Raw genomic sequence first — 19,518 nt, forward strand, 5'->3', positions numbered from 1 at the left:
TGTGGGATGTTGCAGAAGTAAGTGATACCTTTGTGTCCGATGAGATTAATGTGGACAGGAGTAACCAGTCTTCCTCCTAAAGATTTCCTCCTGCGGACGACCATATTGATCAGCCCTCCTCCCTTAAGCACAGCTTTGATGACCTGCTTCCTGTCTTTGTTAGTCAGGTCCACATCATTTATTTTCAGCAGACAATCATTCACCCTATTGAGAGAGAGGCACGGCTGGTCAGGACAAAACTATGAGCAGGGAAATGAGCATGAAATCATTCCAGAGGCCATTATCTGAAAAACTCTCCATATCTGAATCCACCTCAATCTTCCATCCGCGATACTTCCTTTGTCCACTCTGGTCACAAATATCCCACAATCCCCTGGTAAATATGGATCATTCACTCCCTCTGCGATATCAAACCCCATCGCCTTCAAATCCATGTCATCCTGTTGGGAGAGACTGATGAGACCTCTCCAAATGGAGGAAGAAAACTCAAAAATCAGATGTTGTGAATGAGCATCCTGGAACCATGAAGGCAAATTTAAGACCTTTTTTAAGAACAAGTACAGAAAATGTAAGGAATACAATGTGTTGCTTAATTCGAACACATCTCTATTACTTTTGCTTGGATAGCTTTGCTCCCTACCACTACAATATGAATATAACTTTTACCGTACCTTCTGTTGAAATTGCTAAAAAGTGATGGCTGGTTTTCTAATGCAAATGTCGAAAGATTTTTCAGTCAAGATACATTTATTGAGAAGCAAGTCTTGTTTTTAGTTTTTTGAGAAAATGATCTAAATGAAGTGAGTTTATCATTAAAAAAGAACAAATATCTGCCAATGGGACAATAAGTTTCCATATCCTAATGAAAGATATTTTTTCTTGTTTTAAACAAACTCAGTTTTGTTCAGTTTGTCAGAAAACAAGACTTCATATCTTCAATTTGCAACTCCAGTAAATATATCTTGACATAAGGATGTTTAAATACTTATATTGGAAAACAAGACAAAAATACTGGAGATGATATACATTTTTCACAATGGATGCAAAATTTAATTAACATTTATTACAAAATTAAGACCTTCTGCTTTGATTTAAGTCCTTTTGCTCCTTACTTTATGAAAGGGCGACCTGCAGATCTTTTTAAATCCTGCAGAAACCCTGTAAAAAGTATCTTTATATTAAGTTTAGGTTACATACCCACTTATGTAATAACTATAGTATGCACAAAATATGTACATGCAGAATATGACTATAAAATAAAGAGTTTTATAGATATATTAATACTTTTCCAAGCCTGAAAACGCATTCATATAAATATTCCCAGATATTTCCCACACCTGTAAGATGGATATATTTTGCCTCATGACTTTTAGCTGTACTGCTTTGGATTTCTGCATCCTTACCCGATCCTTCTCAAACTCCACCACCTCCGTCTCCCATTCTAATGAGTCTGTGTCTATAGCTGAATCATGGGAGCTGTGAGCCATTAACTGGCAAAAACGCGCCTCCTTCTCCAACTGGCTCTCCATCTTCTCCCTTTATTAGAAGAGAGAGCACAAAACAAGAGGGATCATTTTTCTCTCTCATCTCTCCAAACAGTCATCTAATTCATCTCACTCCCCCAAAACAGGAAGAATGTCAACAGCCTTTGTAAAGACCATCTCTCTTTGTTCGAAGAGCTGCTGATGCTAAGACTGGGATAACCTCGGTCTTACAAGACTTCTGGATAATACGGGTTGGCATCAGGGCATTTTTTTGCCATAGTTTGTGCAATCTGTAACACCTGTGCTAGATGGAGATGTTATAAAAGCGGCATCAAGGTCAAACCTTAAATTTGGGTAGAGAAAAAAAAACAGGATCAAGTAGTTGGGGAATACTGGCAAAGTGTCAGTAAGATTCATAGACTCAGAGAGAGGAACGCCTGGAGGGCATCAGTGACATAAAAAAAACTTAAGAAAAGTCTTCTGCAAGAGGGTGGGGGTGCTCTGGAGTTTTGATGGGGGCGGACTAACCACTAGGGGGCGTCTGAAACAGGAACTCATTCAATCATCCATGTACTACTTGCATTTATAAGATACTGTGAATTAAATAACAATAAACATGCCAATAGGAATTCAATTTATTAATACTAAAATGATTTGCATTTACGAGTTATTATGGCTACAAACTTGGAAAAATTACAATGAAACGTTCCATAATGTAAAATCCTTAAATCTCATTCCTACATAACATTGACTCCTAAAATACTAGAAAGCTATTTTGGGACTTTGGATTGTTCAGAACTTTGTGAGAATTAAAATAAGAAACCTGTAACTTTTACAAAAGCTCATTTTAAATGTAATTAAATAAATGCCCCACATCATCTGTGAAGTGTGTGAGAGAAGCAGGACTAAACCGTGTTTACTTGAGCTCTTTAAGTTCCCTGGCTGCATCGTTGCGCTGCTTCCTCATGTCGTCAAGATTACGCAGGGCATCAGCCAGATCGCTGACGGCACGATCTCTCTCTCTGCGCAGGTTGTCACACAAAGTCCTGCCAAAACACAACAAAGACACACTCAAGTGCCAGCATCGGCAGGCGCATATCATTAAATCCCTAGACTGATTAATTCAGTGGCAATGTTACCGTATACTCTCTCGCTCAGCAACAATCTTGTCTCTTTCTTGAAAGGCCCAGTCTCTGCGACACTTGGCCACCTCGGCCTCCTGCACGGCCTCCTTTAGCTCCTGGGACATGGCCTCACACTGTTTCCTCAACACCTCGATCTCTTTATTGGCACGCTCCATGTCCAGAGTGGCCGAGTCTTGTTTCTGTAGCAAAAACATTCATGATGAATATGACTGCAGATGACTTCTTCACCAAAATGTGTTTTAAAGGCATACAAATACTAGTGAAATGATTTGAATGAATTTCACCTGCGAGATTACGGCTACTCTAGAGCTGTTAGAGACCTCTGGTGGACTCAAGCAGCACTGACGCTTAAAGCTGATGAATAAATCAGTTCTGCAGTTTTGTTTTTTTATAATCCAATGGCTCAAAGCTTATGAGATTTTTATGAGCTTTGTGGTCTGTAGTGTTTGTTTGTATGTGAAAAATCAAGGTAGGCAGGGACAAAAGGTGAGAGCACAATGCTTTGAGATCTGACTCCAGGTTCATCTCACCGACGGCTCCTTAGACATTTCTGCTCGAAGAACAGCAGATGATAAATATCTCTGATTAAAAGTGAATAAAAATGGTAAAATACAACAAAAAAATCCTACTTCTGAGCCATGGTGCAGGGGACATGCACACACATTGTCGTGTGACTGTACTCTGAATGTAATGCATTATCTATTAAAAAGCTATTATTTCTATTTAAAGAGTTAAAAGCAAGAGTGTTGTAGTGATATACACTTAAGTTCAAAAGCTTGGAGTCTGCAAGATTTTTTTATCTTTTTAAAGTCTTTTATGTCCACCAAAAAATAAAATACAGTAAAAACAGTATATTGTGAAATATTATTACAGTTTAAAATAACCGTTTTCTGTTTGAATATATGTGACCCTGGAGCACAAACCAGTCTTAAGTCGCTGTGGTATGTTTTTAGCAATAGCCAAAAAAAAAACATTTTAGATCTAGATTTTTCTTTTATGCCAAAAGAAGATACACCAAGAAGATATTTTGTACATTTCCTGCCGTAAATATATCAAAACTTAATTTTTGATTAGTAATATGCATTGCTAAGAATTCATTTTAGACAACTTTAAAGATTTTTTTTTGCATCCTCAGATTCCAGATTTTCAAATAGTTGTATCTCAACCAAATATTTTTCGATCCTAATAAACCATACATAAATGGAAATCAATCTTATTTCTTCAGCTTTCGGATGATTTATAAATCTCGATTTGAAAAAAATTGACACTTAAGACTGGTTTTGTGGTCCAGGGTCACATATTTTAATATCTAGTTTATTCATGAGATGCAAAGCTGTATTTTCAGTATAATTACTCCAGTCTTCAGTGTCACATGATCCTTCAAAAATCATTCTAATATGATGATGTGATGCTCAAAAAAACCTTTATTATTGTTGTAAACAGTTGTGCTGCTTCAATGTTTTTGCAAAAAACAGTGAAACCCGGTTAGAAATGTTAAATCTGGAGATTTAGTGTAAATATTCATGATTTTTCATTACATTTTGTATCTTTATCAGTGTTTTTTTCTGTCTGTCTAGATCCTTTCATTTTCCTAATATGATAGACAATAATTTTAAGCACTTGCATTAGTAATGTTAAAATCACTTTCCTTTACTAACAGCACTGACAACATAAAGTGAAATGACTGGTAAGACTTAACAACCCGATTAATGAGCAGATGCAGCACATAGTTATGGTCAGATGTGTCTATTTGAAGACACAATTATCGAGCATTTTCACCACAATCCAGACAGACACTGGTGCAGGTTCTTATTCCATTTAAACAAAGAATCTTAATGACATTTTCATGTTTCAGAGATACTGAAAACATTTTTCTTTTAAAGATATTCTCTTAGAGGGCAATTTCTCGCTTTCGAAACATTAAGGCACTGAGTAGAAAGGCATAACTCGAAACAAATTACTTTACAGTAAACATTTCCACTACTTGTCTTAATTCCATATATTATTTTACCAGGCCTGGAAAATTCCTTGTGTCTACCACAGAAGATTTCCCCTAGAAGACTGGATGCAGCATTGGAATATGAAATCTATTTTTAATAAAGCCGTTTATGTGAGCATATATTGAATCCCAGAGTGTAAGCACCTGTCTGGCCTGGTAGTATTCCCGCAGTAACTGGTCTCTCTGGATGATGGCCTCGGTTCTCTCTTTCCTGGCCACATCTCTTTCCTCCCGCACAGTCTCGATGTCTTTACAGGCCTGACTCAGCTCTTTCTGGGCCTCCGCTTTGTCCTTCACTTCATGGCAGTATTTTTCCAGCAGCTCGTTTCTCTCACAGATGGCACGGTCTCTATCCACCAGCGATGAATTTAGCTCCTACAAAAAAGACACAGACGTCAGCAACAGTTATACACTATTGATTTAAAGTGCTTTTTTAAAACAGCATGTTATTCACTGGCTGTCTAGCACAAACTTGGCAACAGAAAAGCTGATTTACAGAACAGAAAGCATATAAAAACAAGACTTCATCTTAAATACTGGATTTATGGACAGTGATTGAGTGAGTTTCCCTAAATGACTTCTGACCATAAAGATCAAAGCAACAGTGTTAGATAGATATCTGATATCTTTTATTAGTATGGGTGTAACGGTACGCAAAAATCACGGTTCGGTACGTACCTCTGTTTTAAAGTCACGGTTCGGTACATTTTCGGTACAGTAAGGGAAAGAAATGCAAACATTAAACTGCAGGTTGTTTATTACTATAAACTTTTTTTAACAATTTGTTTATAATTTGTATTTTTTTTAAATACGTTTTAATAAAATATATATAAAATAAAAATAGAATAAGAAATAAAATACTGCTGCAAAGTTCTCCACTAAATAAAATACTCTCAGTCTCAAACCAATATCATATAATAAAATATTATGAAAAATATAAATAAATAACTATGATTACCGTGCAGAATTACCAAACCCAGCTTGTAGGCCTGCTCATATTAAAAAAATATATCTAACTTTTCCAAAGTGTAAAGTGCAGCATGAACAGTTTCAGTTTTTAGACTTGCTCAGATTTCGTGTTGGACCGATCGGAATTAAGAGCAAAGGTCTGTTTAAATGCAGGCGGGAGCTGCATTTCAATTACAATCGTTTTTTTCCTAGTTGTAGTGATGTTCACACTCGCATGATGCCTTTTGAAAACCTTAGGCCGGTGACACACTGCCATATTGCACCTGTCAAACATAGTCTATTTTGCCATCAATACTGTTGACGGTGTCCTTTATAAGTAGGCTTTATATTTATGCTCAACATGAAGTATAGATATTGTTGTAGTGACGTGTAGGTGTGTGTAGACAAGATCCTGGTCTGTCGGCGGTCTCCCTCTATGTCACCTACAGTAGCAACAGCGCGCCAGCGCCGCGTCAGGCATGATTCTGGTGTGTAAAGACACAGAAAACGTGAAGCAGCCGTCACGCAACTGACACGCAGAAGAAACGCCACTCTCACGCCACGCAGCCAGTGTGTCACCGGCCTTAGAATCAGCTGCAGGGCGGGATTTGCACTGAACGCGGAGACTTCCGCCACTTAATATGTTCGTTTGGAAACACGAAAATGTATATGGTCCGCAAACAAAATATTGCATTCGGTCATTCGGTACACAACGTGCACCGTACCGAAAGCCCTGTACCGAAACGGTCCGGTACGAATACACGTACCGTTACACCCCTAGTTATTAGGGACGTGTTACCTGTCTGAGAGCTTCCACCTCCTCACTAGCCACCATCCTCTCTGACGAGGTGTTTTTGAGCCTGGCTTCTGCCGCCTCCAGCTCTGTCTGCAGCTTGTCCACCTCTTTAATGACCTGGTCCCTCTCGCTCATGATCAGCCTGTATTCATTAAACACAGAATCGCGCTCCTCTTTGTATTTCTCTGCATCCTTGACCACCTTCAGCTGGAAGTTCTTGTAGCGCGTCACCTCCGACTGTAGTCTCTCCATCTCTCTCTGCAGCTCCTTGTTCTGGGCTGAGGCTTTATTCAGCTCCTGCTGCACCGAGTCAAACCTAACGGGGTTCAAATCAAAAATCTCAATTAATTAGTAATTATTTTGATTAAAGAATGTTTTTTCATTATTAAAAATTACTTCTTCTAGTGGGGTATCAATGTTGATTAGTGAAATGAATTAAAAGATTGGCAATTGACTTCTGACCAATCAGAAGTCAGGACCATATTATGTGTAGGATTTAAACAATATATGCATCCTATATAAAATGTACGACAATAATACATCTCATTTATGCAATGCATGTCATTCACAACTAGAGATTTAGGCAAACTTGATTATGCTTTTAGCTCTGTTTAACATATTTTACCATATTTCAACCCATTTTGCCTCTAATAAGCAGAAAATGCTGCCGATTTTTTTTAGATGATTGCAGTGTCTGAAAGTGAAAAAGAAGTTGATGTTCAGCGTTCAAATGTAAACAGTGTACACGCTCTGTGAAAATTTTGTGACAAAGTATTTCATTATTACAATCACAACTTCTAAATAGGGCTTCACGATGTGTCGTTTAAGCATCGATATGGCAATGTACAAATCCACGATAGTCACATCGCAGGATGTGGGATGTAGGCTGTCGTAGTTGATCCGTTATTCATTAACTGTACGGGCCTTGATAAATGTGATTCGCAGATTAATTGCACAGCTTAACCATCATAGAGTGAAAGTTTATTATTTGCAGAGAGAGCGAGAGCGCGCAAGAGAGAGAGAGAGAGAGAGCACGAGACAGAGAGAGCACGAGAGAGAGAGAGAGAGAGAGAGAGAGAGCGCGCGAGAGAGAGAGAGAGACAGAGGGAGAGAGAGAGAGAGAGCGAACCCCGGCTGCACGCTCACCATCTTTAAACAACTCTAGCACTGTCTTGCTCTCTCTCCCTCACGCATATTAATCAATTGACATGATGGTGTCGATGTTTAAATCATTTAAAATGAGAATGTAAGTGTGCTCACCCCATTTTTGTTTGTAAGAAAAGATTAGATTAGATTTCATATCGCAATATATATCGCAGAAAAATAAAATATCTCAATGTCATTTTTTCCCAATATCTTCTACTTCTAAACACCCTTCAATGCATGTGTGAATGTATTGAATATTTAGGCTAATTTGATTATGCTTTCAGCTTTTTTTGCCTCAAATATACAAAATATACAAAAGAGGCTGCAGATTGTGTTTGATGTGACTGTAGTGTTAAAAAGTTGTTGTACAACCTTTAAATTTACTCAAAGATTGTTACGCAACATTTAGAGCACACAATAAACACAACTGATGCTGCTCGTACCGTCTCATAGATGTAGACCACTGCTGTTGGTACTGGATGGCCGTGTCACGCTGTTTAAGCAGAGTGTCTATTTGTTTTTGCAAGCGCCTGTTCTCCTCCTCCACCTGCTCTAGTCGACTCAGATCCGTGTTGTGACTGGCCACCTTCTCACTGTATCGTTTGCTCAAGACGTCGTATTCCTTCTTCACCCCCTCCAGCTTGTCCATCGCTGTGTCATAGAGCTTGTTCAAAACCTCTGACGACCCGTTCTCCCTGAATACCTGCATCCAAAAAGGCTTTCGTGAACCTCATTTACTGTATGGTGCCAAAGAAATTGATATTTTAAAAAATAACTAAATAAATAAAATAAAACAAAGCCTTGATAACCTTTGTCGAAAAAGGCTTTTGTGAACATATTTACTGTGTGGCATCAAAGAAACAAACTAAACTAAATAATAAGCTAATAAAGATCAAACAAAAACAAAAACAAAGCCAAAACAAAACCATGATTACCGGTGATGAAAACAGCTTTTTACTGTGTGGTGGAAACAAATCAAACATATCAAAAACAAAACAGAACAAAACAAAACAGAGGAAAACAGAAAAAAACAAAAAACAGAACAGAACAAAAAAAAAAAAAAACAGAACAAAAAAACAAAAAACAGAACAGAACAAAAAAAAAAAAAAAAACAGAACAAAAAAACAAAAAACAGAACAGAACAGAACAAAAAAACAAATCAAAAACAAAACAGAAAAAAAAACAAAAAGAACAGAACAAATCAAAGACAAGACAAGACAAAAAAGAAAAATAGCCTTTTGACACTACTTATTTGTATTAAAATGGTTTACAGTGATTTTTGTTTTTAACCATATTGGCCAGTACCAAAGATACTGTAAATGTGCACGGTTGGTGCATTCATAAAGAATTCAAATGATGTGTGCTTATATGCCTAAAAATATGCCTATATTGCCTTTTATGAATTTGCATTTTATCATCACTTGAATTCAAGGTTTTCTATGCAAACACCAGATGGCAGTCATGAGTCTATAAAACATCTCCTGTACTTGCATGCAAAATGCTGTCACTGCACTAACACACAAATACACCACACAGCATTCAGCAGTAAACAAACAGCATTAAGTCTACTTGTTCTGCAGAAATGACCTATTAGGACACTATATGTTCTAATGACATAGTCGAAGGCAATTCCCTGTCCAGGAATTAAGCCCACACCTCAGTGGCCCCTGAGCGAGCCACAGCAGGATTTCACACGCCGAGTGATTGGCGTCTGTATCCAAATCTCCTCCAGGCCATGTAAGTATTGACTAACTGCAAAAGCTTCTGTCCTTTTCCATCAGTCAGTGAGCACTTGCCCTTCCTGACTGACCTTTTTCAAACAGGCGGTGAGCGCTCTGTGCAGCCAGTGGGCAGCGTGAGCACTGCTGACAGGTCAAAACATGGTTCAATCTGAGCACTACATGTACTGATCCCGTGGCACGCATGATCTGACCTCTTTGTGACAATTATGATCATTTCAGAGACACAAGCAGGAGCTTTCCTAATGCTTTAAACCTTTCTATTTGTGTTTGTGGGTTAAATCCGGAAGGAAGCCTGATAAATCAATCCGACAGAAAAAAGGCTCATTCCTTCAAAGTAGCTGCAGAGAGCAGACAGTGTGTTGACACGGTGGCATCTGACTGAATAATCTCCTGTCCCCTGCCTTCCGATTTATGTCAAGGTCAGATTTGGTTGCACTACTATGGGATGCCCAGCCTCCGGATTTACAACATAAACGCTGCAGTTCATGATGCAACAGACGCACTAATCCCACAACAGTCTGCGCTGAGGGGAATAACTAAATCTGCAAATTAATTAACCATCCCTGAAGTGCTCTGAAAAAATCAGGGATCAATTTTGGAACACTAACGTCACTTTCTGGCTGACGGCAGTACCATTAGGCCCGTTTCACACCGAAAGCATAAGCAGCGCATATGTATTTTGGTGCCCGTATTAACAGGTTGCATTAACACTGTGTGCATTAACAGGGCGGTGCTGTGAAAAAAAACGGTTCGGCAATTACAGTTTCAGCACTGAGCCCATTATTGCTGTTTAGAGCACACTCAGCTAGCAGACAACATGGTGGAAATTCCCCATTTATCACTACAATTCAAAAGTCTGGGGTAAGTAAGAAAAATACTCGTTAAATAAACAGTTCTTCTGAACTTCCGATTAATCAGGAGGCACATCAGAATATTAAAATGATTTCTGAAGGACCAGGTGACACTGAAAACTGAAGTGATGATGCTGAAAATTCAGCTTTGCCATCAAAGAAATAATAATAAATAAAAAAAAATCAAAACAGTTTAATAGGTTTAAAGCTCCACTCTGGAATTAGGGTTCTATTGTGAAAATAATTTAGTTATAATTTGGAAAAAAACATGATCAATAACAAAGAAAAAATTTGATTTTTCAACAACAAAAAGTGCAATAATTTAAAATGGTACACACCCAATTACTATTTTACAATTTAAGGACATTAAAAGATGTGGAAAGCCAGAAATAACTTGATTTTCTCTATGGAGATGCACGTTGTGTTGCTGTTAACTAGCATTTTATTTACACACCGCTTGTGCATGTGTGATTCATCCCTGGAGTGTGTGTAAAGTGTGTACCTGTTGTTGCTGTAGTCTCATATCGGCCACCTCTCTCTGATCTTCAGAGTGAAGTCTCCTCAGCTCCTCACAGCTCTGTCTCAGGTGGTTGTGTTCCCGAACCCGCTTGGCGTTCTCTCTCTTCAAAACCTCCAGTTCCTCCTTAAGCTGAGACTGTTCACTCAGAAGGCTGCTATGCTGTATGCTGAAACATAAACACAAAACAATCAATCAAATGAACCACTTATACTGCAACCATTACACCTCACTTGTGCAGTCTAGGAAATGTTTCAATTTCATGACCATTAAAGCCAGATCTCTTTTTAAAAACCATCAGGAATCATTAAAACCCTGCCCTGCAGGCACTGACCTACAGCAGGGACTCTACATGAGTAACTACACCGAGACTCTGCTCCAAAACCTACGTGAAGCCATTTACGTAGGCAGAATTTTAAGACATCACAGGCGTGCTTCCAAACATAAGCACCGGGATGATGTTATTCTAAGATAACTTGTTCTGATCAATTTCTAAGAAAGTATCACATGTTCCCTTCCAAAATAAAAAATACAATCCCATAATGCATTGCAATAATGCAAACTCAATTGTCTATTTCAAATCTAATGAACTATTTCACACAATGTCATAGATACCCTTCACACACAGTGCAATCTTATATTGCATTGCAATAAACTCCAAGGAAACAATGATCAATGAACTATTTTAAATGTAATAAAAATTAACTACTGTACCCAATATCAGAGTGTGTTTTGTATTTAATGCTCGGAGTATAAAAATAAATAAAAATAAAAAAATATGACAGAGAATGGTTGTGTATGTGTGTGTGCTGGAATCCCACACTGTTGAGGGAATATGGGATTAATCCCTCGTCAACTCAATCTCCATGTGGCCGTCTGTGCCCAGCTGAGACGGGGACAGGAGGGCATGTGTCCTTACATCGTAATCAGATTACAGCCACTGCACAACTGTGTATGGACGGACGATATCATGTGGTGCGTGGATGACAGCACACAAGGCTGAATCAGAGACAACAGAGCAGAACAAACTTTGTGTACATGCTTACATATGGCCAACTGGTTTAGATAATGAGGCTACAAAAATCATCATCATTTACTCGCCATCCACACCGGTCATGATTTTAGTTTTCTGTGGAACACAAAGAAAAAAGATATCTTTTGAAAATCTATTTCTTTTTCTTTTTTTGTGTCATGTGTTGCTTTGGACCCCATTGACTGTCATTGCATGGGCAAAAACAGTAAAACAGGAAAAAAAAGATTACTTAAAAATAAGTTTTGCAGGGTGACATGAGGGTTATTAAATTATGATAGAATTTTAATGTTAACTCTTTCACCACCATGGCTTTCCGTGTCTTCACTGGTGGGAAAGAGGTCAATTTCACATTGTAATTTATTTATAACTTTTTATTGTAATTTAAATAAATATATTGTCCTTCAATTTTATCATTTTATTTATTTTTATTATTTAAATTTAGTTTATTATTATTATATATATATTTTTTGCAATGATAATTGTCATTTGTTAATCATTTGAATGATTAAATAAATAATGGGTGAACTGTTCCTCTAGATAAGACTAAAACTGCATTACGCATATTAATATTGCAATCTGAATTGAGCTGCAGACCAAAGGGCTTCAAACATTTAATAAGCCATAATTAACCTGTAGATCATGCAAGGGCTAATAAAAGACTGCTACAAATGCAGCAGATGGCTCTGGTACTCACTGGTAGTAGTCTGCTTCCTTCACGGCTTCCTCGCACCTCTTCAGAGTCTTGGTGTGCTGGTTCTGCAAGGACTGCAGGTCTGCCATGGCCTTCATGCACTGCGTTTTCAGACGCTCGTAGTCATGGCCAGGTTTGGAATTTGGCCTTTTGGAGACAAAGAGCAATACATCAGCATCGCGTCCCTCAGTCTGCAAGGGCGGCCCAATGTTCACTGGGGTAACAGAGACACCACTGGCCAAATGTTTAGAATAATAAAGATTGCTTACATGTTTTCATAAGTCTCTTATGCTTACCAAGGCTACGTTCATTTAATCTAAAATACAGTAAACAAAAGTAATAGTGAAATATTACAGAGATTAATAATAATTTGATTTTAAATATTTTTTTAATTTACATTTAAAAAATATATATTCAAATAGAAAACAGTTGTTTTAGTTTGTAATAATATTTCACAATACTACTGATTTTAGTAAATCCTTTTATTAAATACATGCAGCCAGCCTCGGTGAGAAAAAGTATCTTCTTTCAAAAACATGTAAAAAAAAAAAAAAAAATCATAATTATTCCAAACTTTTGACTGGTAGTGTAAGTTTGCATCCAAAACTCATTCTCTGTACCTTTACAAATATTAATGAAATCAGAGATTTTTACCTGCAGTCATCAAACGTGGTGCCAGGTGAGGCGAGAGCCAAGCGTTTGCGAAGTTCGTCCCGCTCCCTGGTGACTTGTCTCAGCTGGAACAGGATGGTGTCCAGGTTCTCGCTGTCGGGCCGGGTGTCACTGAGCGCAGGTGGAGGTGATGAGGCTTTGGTACCTGCAACAGTGAGCACGTCATCGGAGAACAGACAAGCTCACCCAGCACTAATGCTGGGACAGCAGTAATTCCCCAGTCTCCCAATGCTCTCAAGACACTTAAAGGGGTCAGACATTGCGATTTCAAGTTTTCCTTGCTCTTTGGAGTGTTACAAGCTCTTGGTGCATAAAGAAGATCTGTAAAGTTGCAAAGACTATAGTCTCAAATCCAAAGAGATATTCTTTATCAAAGTTAAGAGTCAACCACGTCCCTCTAAAACACCTCGTTTAAACATGCATCCAACATGTCTTCCAGAACAGTTCAACACAAATATTCTGATGTGTGCAGTACATTTTATGGAGGACTGTTTCCTGATAGAGTGGACTATAATGCCGGCTGTTTGACTCACAGTCTGTAAGTATGTTTCCATATGTAAAAGATTTACCACTGATGATTCAAACAAGTGTTTTGAGCAGTGTAGAGCAGCGGTTCTTGCGCCCCCCTGCTCTGCACATATTGTTATTTCTCTTATCGCTTCAGACGCTTGTTGTATTTGAACGTAAATGCCTTTCAAAGTGGACATCACAGTATATTCCACCATGATTCCAGTTTGAAGTGAACGTATATGTTCCATTCAAAGTGCATTGAAGTGTGCGAGACGTGAATTTAAATTGTATTTATTTACAGAAGTATATGATGTCACAGTTGTCTGCGTGTGAAGACGCTGCGTAGCGCAAATCCATGAATGAATGAAATAATGTGTTTTTAACCTTAAACTGCATTGTCACATTTGATTACACCAAATAGCAGCATCATATGATCCCTTCAAATAGGTAGGTTGGTATATATTTAATACTATTTTTTATTTAATCTTTACATTTAGTTTTTTATAGTTTTAGTGAATTTAGTTCTTAAACTTCCAATTCAAATTTAAGCTCAAGTTTTTCATCTAAAATTGGATCAAATTAGACTATTTAAATAAAAAAATATATTATTTCAGTCTAATAGTTAATAATTTTAGGTAACAATAACAACACTGGCATTAGAGCAGAGCTTCTATGACTACAACTCATACAATAACAGCCCTTAATACAATACAAAAACAAGACTTAAAATGAAATATGACCTTTAAAGCTTGACTGTAATAAACTGCTATAAAAAAAAAAGCAGCTACATAATCATCTGGGAAAAAATGTGAAAATGCTTGAGGTCACGATGGCAGGCATTCTGAGCACTTTATGTAAATGATGATCTTTTGGGATGAGCAGCAACTAAAATTCCACCATAATCTTTTGGTCTTAGACAATCTGCTGCAGATATTCAGAGAATGAATTCAGTTTTATGCAATAACAAAGAGGATAATCTCTATTACAGACAAAAGCAGGGCTAAGAACATAGTATTATTCAAGATGTTATTTAATTGTCTTTCTAGAGATTCATTAGAGAAGGTTGACATGAGACTCCTTAATAAAGAGCACACAACTTCTCCATTATTTTAAAATTCCCAGATACTTCCAGCTTGTGGGATTCCTGAATTTGGTGCAAATAATTACATTTGCTAGGCAAAACGGTCCGAATGGTTTCCTAAAAAGTCCTATTTATATCAAGTTACATGCATGGCAAACTAAATTATGTATCTTTAGAAATGCCTTCACACAAAAATGAAATTATGCATCATGTGAAAGTGAAACATCATGCTGCAATAAATCGTGTTTATTTTGAAGGGTAGGTGGATTTTTTTTTACTCTGAAATTAAACTTAAATGGATAGTTCACCCAAAAATAATAGTACATGTGTAAGCAAACAGTTGACGATAGCCATTGATTTCCACAGTATGAATAAATGACTATGGAAGTCAATAGCTGCCGTCAACTGTTTGCTTGCCAACATTCTTCAGAATATCTTATTTTGTGTTCAACAGAAGAAAGAAACTCATACAAGTTTGGAAGTGGATGTTGAGTAAATAATGACAATTATTATTATTATAATTTTTAATTCTAAGATTACGAGATTAAAGTCATAATATTTTAATAAAGACCAAAAGTTGAGAATAATGTTGTGATAGGCCTACTACGAGAATAAAATCGAAATATTAAAAGAATAAAGTTGAAATGTGTCGAGAATAAAGTCGTAATAGGCCTACTATGAGAATAAAGTCGAAATATTACGAGAATAAAGTCGAAAAGTTTCGAGAATAAAGTCGAAAAGTTTCGAGAATAAAGTCCTAATAGGCCTACTACGAGAATAAATTCAAAATTTTACGAGAATAAAGTCGAAATGTTTTAAGAATAAAGTCGTAATAGGCCTACTACGAGAACAAAGTCGAAATATTACGAGAATAAAGTCGTAATAGGCCTACTACGAGAACAAAGTCGAAAAATTACGAGAATAAAGTCGAAATGTTTCGAGAATAAAGTTGTAATAGGCCTACTACGAGAACAAAGTCGAAATATTACGAGAATAAAGTCCTAATAGGCCTACTACAAGAATAAAGTAGAAATTTTACGAGAATAAAGTCGAAATGTTTCGAGAATAAAGTTGTAATAGGCCTACTACGAGAACAAAGTCGAAATATTACGAGAATAAAGTCGTAATAGGCCTACTACGAGAACAAAGTCGAAAAATTACGAGAATAAAGTCGAAATGTTTCGAGAATAAAGTTGTAATAGGCCTACTACGAGAACAAAGTCGAAATATTACGAGAATAAAGTTGTAATAGGCCTACTACGAGAACAAAGTCGAAATATTACGAGAATAAAGTCGTAATAGGCCTACTACGAGAACAAAGTCGAAAAATTACGAGAATAAAGTCGAAATGTTACGAGAATAAAGTCGAAAAGTTTAGAAAATAAAGTCGTAATAGGCCTACTATGAAAATAAAAAGTCGAATCTCGTAATCTTAGATTTTTATTTTTTTTCAACGTGGCACTAAAATTAGCCATATGAAAACTAATAAAGTACTAATAATGATAAAAATAAAACTAACTAAAATAACTAACGGTAATAAAAACTTCTTTGTGTGAATACTTTAGTGTCATTTATTTTCAACTGACTGAGAACAGGCTTTCTGGTGACATTATCCTCACGGTCTTAAACCCACACTGCTCCTCATCAGACCACAACAGGCAGAGGGCATTATGGGTATCTCTGGTGCAATGTTTTGGTCCCTTTAGAAAGCGCTATGTGAAACTGCCAAGTCATTTGGACGGCAGTCAGCCTCAGAGCACATTCTCCATTGGCACCAAACCAGGAGAACAGGCCTCAGTCTCCAGACACAATCACCATGCCCTCCAGCACCCGCTAGCACTGCTCATCTGAGCCTTCTGTCTGCTTTGAGTGACTTTACAAATGCATCAATGTGTCAAGACTAGGAGCTGAAGCTCTGACATACCGACACTGCTGAGGGAGCTGCTGCTCTCGGAGTCTGATGGCATTGTGGACAGGACGCTGTAGGTGGACCCTGCAGAGGAGAGAAAACACCATTAATAGCCCAACACTGATGCTCACTGATGCTTTAATTAACAAAATATTCAATGGTGACAGAAAGAATGCACTTAATAAAAGAGAATAATTCATCTGTGACGCTCTACAGCAAAACACCGGAACATTTCTTTGAGACAGAACAATAGGTCAGTTTCAGTTAGTTTTTTAACATTCTCATGTCATATCAGTTTGTCTATATGCATTCTACTTATAGGGTATATTTTTATTTATTCATTTATTTATTATTTTTGTTTTTGACGGACAGATTTTTTTGTAGGAATTTTCACTTAACAACTATTCATTCTCAAAGTCACCAAAACACCGCCTAACAGTTAGACATAACCCAAAACATTTATATGAAAACTAGATTGCAAAAAACAGTAATCATCTTTGTTGCAATTGTTACTGTAATAATAGTGTAAACAACAATAATGTATTTCAATAAAAAAATTTTTATTATAATAACAGTAATATTATCTAAATGTAAATATACAGGCATGTGATCAACTAGAGACAAAAAAAGAAGGAAAATGTGACCACGCCCACAAGCCACGCCCACAATCACTCATTACTAAAAATATATATTTAAGCACATTAAAAGATATATATTTAAAATAAGTACTGTCCTGTAAAAAATATATTATAATAAAGTATATAGTATACTATATACTCCTGATAATGTTCGGGGTTCAGACTAGAGCTGAAGATCTTTGTTCGGGCTTAATTTATATCATCTTACGCGGGCTCGGGCTCGGGCTCGGGCTCGGGCTCTGGCTCTGGTTTGCGAGGTAAACGAGCGCTCATGTGATGTGTTTCGATTAGCGCGAGAAAGATGCGAAAATGGATGCTGAGTTGGTGTAACGGAGGCTTGTATCTGGCGATTAAGTTTTGGTTGCACCAGCAACTAAAGCAAAGTCTGAGGTGTGGAAAAGTTTTGACCATGTTTATAATGAGAATAATGAGTGAATAATGACGCACCATCAGTGAGCGCAGGAACGCGCTGAGGCCATCTACAGTGGATTCAATCATTTTCCTCCACAGAAACATGTAGGCCTTACCTAATCTTGGTGAGTAAATGTTTTTCAAATAATAACTAAATAATCATTGAGTCTTAAATGCATAATGTGCACAGAGTATTTACGCTAGTTGGCATTATTCTTTTATTAAATATCATCTGCTAGTGCGAAGCAAATCCGGCGGAGCCTTTATCTTAATTTCGTTATTGCCAAATACCCATCTTAATTTAAAATGTATCTTAATTTAATTTGTAAAAAATGACTCGTTTTTATTGGTGCGTTGGTCTATTTATAGGCTAAATGAGCCTATGACTGTATAGAGTGCTGAGATGTTAAGATGTCACAGAGGACTTATTTTATTTCTTTATTCCAAATTCCAAGTGGTCTAGTCTACGTTAGTTATTAATAAATTATGTTAAAACATGTATAAATGACTCATTCTAGACAAAAGGCAAAAGAGTTGTGTGCGTGCGCACATTTAAATAATGTCGGGCTGTAAAGTTCGGGCTTTAAAAAAGCTGTCATTCAAAATTTACTTGTCGGGCTCGGACCGAAACCTGTCGGGCTCGGGTCCTGTTGGGCCTAACTTTTAAGGCCCGATTACAGCTCTAGTTCAGACACACTCTCTCTATTTAAATTTAGATTAAAAACACATCTATTTCACCAAGCATTCGAATAATGTATCTCTTAAATTGTGACTGCAGTTGTATCTGATCAAATGCGCATTCTTATTCTTTAGCTTGGGTTAAACTAATTAATTTTACTTTGTTGGAACAGCAGCTAAACTAAAACTTGAATTGAACTGAACTGAATTGAATATAGAGTTGTTTTTTTATAATTAAAGTAAATGCCAAAAGTTTGGAAACATTACAATTATTAATGATTTTGAAATAACGTTTATTTCATTATATATATATATATATTGTGACGAGTCAGCTGCCTCCTCCCTGATTGTCACCGACAACCCGTCCTAAATCGCCGCCCTTCACCAGGCTCCCGACTGGAGTGGGTGTGTAAGAGGAGGGGCGCTGGACGAGTCAGGGCTGGCGGCATGTGATGGGGCACACCTGAAGGAAATTTAGCCTCATCACCGCAGCTGTTTAAAAGCCCAACGCGCCTCTCCTCGAGAGACCGGTCTCTTCCCCGTGCATGCACACTGGTGTCCTCGTGGGTCCAGGAAGGGTGCGTTGAGGGACTCCCGCGCCACTAGAGACGTGAGCTGCCGGACCCGCGATCCGGATGGGAACTGCACCCGTTTACACGGCCCTCGGGCCAGGATGCCGGGCCGTCCATCCCCTGCCAGCGCCGCGGCCAACGAGAGTGATGCGGCCGCTAGAGGAAGCCGCCGCCCCTCGCGCACCGGACCAAAGAGGGGACCCTTCCTCCATGAACACTGCCCGACCCACACGAACCCCGCAGCATGACGAGGACACCAGATTCCCTGTTTATATTGGACACTCTTACCCTTTGGTCACCTTTATCCCCTGTTTTATTTGATTTTCTGTTAATAAAAGCCTCTCCGAGGCCTGACGCCACGCCCACTGTGTCTGTCTTGTGCTCCTCCTGCCACAATATATATATATAGTGAAGTATTATTACAAATACAAAAAACATTTTCGGTTTTAATTTATTGTAAAATGTAATGTTATTTCTGTGATGCAAAGCAGAATTTTCTGATTATTATTGATGTTGAAAATTTTGCTGCTTCTTTTTTGCGTGGACATGGTGATACACTTCTGATGAATATAAGGTTTAATGAACAGCATTTATTTGCATTTATGAAATACATTAATTACATTTGTTAAAGCATTTATTACATATAAATAATTTTAAATGTCTTCATTCACTTTTTGTCACTTGCATGCATGATG

General features: G+C 37.6%; 1 protein-coding gene across 6 annotated transcripts in view; it reads right to left on the minus strand.

Annotated features, from left to right (window-relative positions):
* LOC132110881 (disks large homolog 5-like) overlaps positions 1–19,518 on the minus strand; it is a 61,664-nt gene that overhangs the window by 19,894 nt on the left and 22,252 nt on the right. For 5 of the 6 annotated variants that reach the window (XR_009424689.1, XM_059517937.1, XM_059517938.1 and 2 more), the window contains exons 2-13: positions 16,540–16,608; positions 13,007–13,169; positions 12,356–12,499; positions 10,614–10,797; positions 7,962–8,221; positions 6,376–6,688; positions 4,773–5,003; positions 2,624–2,808; positions 2,405–2,530; positions 1,404–1,536; positions 313–440; positions 29–204 (exon numbers count right to left, since the gene is read on the minus strand). Coding sequence is in view for 5 of the 6 variants with exons in the window: in XM_059517937.1 (XP_059373920.1) it covers positions 29–204; positions 313–440; positions 1,404–1,536; positions 2,405–2,530; positions 2,624–2,808; positions 4,773–5,003; positions 6,376–6,688; positions 7,962–8,221; positions 10,614–10,797; positions 12,356–12,499; positions 13,007–13,169; positions 16,540–16,608 (2,112 nt within the window). In the remaining variant the exon portion in view is untranslated. The remainder of the gene's footprint in view (positions 1–28; positions 205–312; positions 441–1,403; positions 1,537–2,404; positions 2,531–2,623; positions 2,809–4,772; positions 5,004–6,375; positions 6,689–7,961; positions 8,222–10,613; positions 10,798–12,355; positions 12,500–13,006; positions 13,170–16,539; positions 16,609–19,518) is intronic. The other variant, XM_059517936.1, reaches the window with a different exon arrangement.

Source organism: Carassius carassius, chromosome 30, assembly GCF_963082965.1.
Source record: "Carassius carassius chromosome 30, fCarCar2.1, whole genome shotgun sequence".
NCBI classification, from domain to species: domain Eukaryota; kingdom Metazoa; phylum Chordata; class Actinopteri; order Cypriniformes; family Cyprinidae; genus Carassius; species Carassius carassius.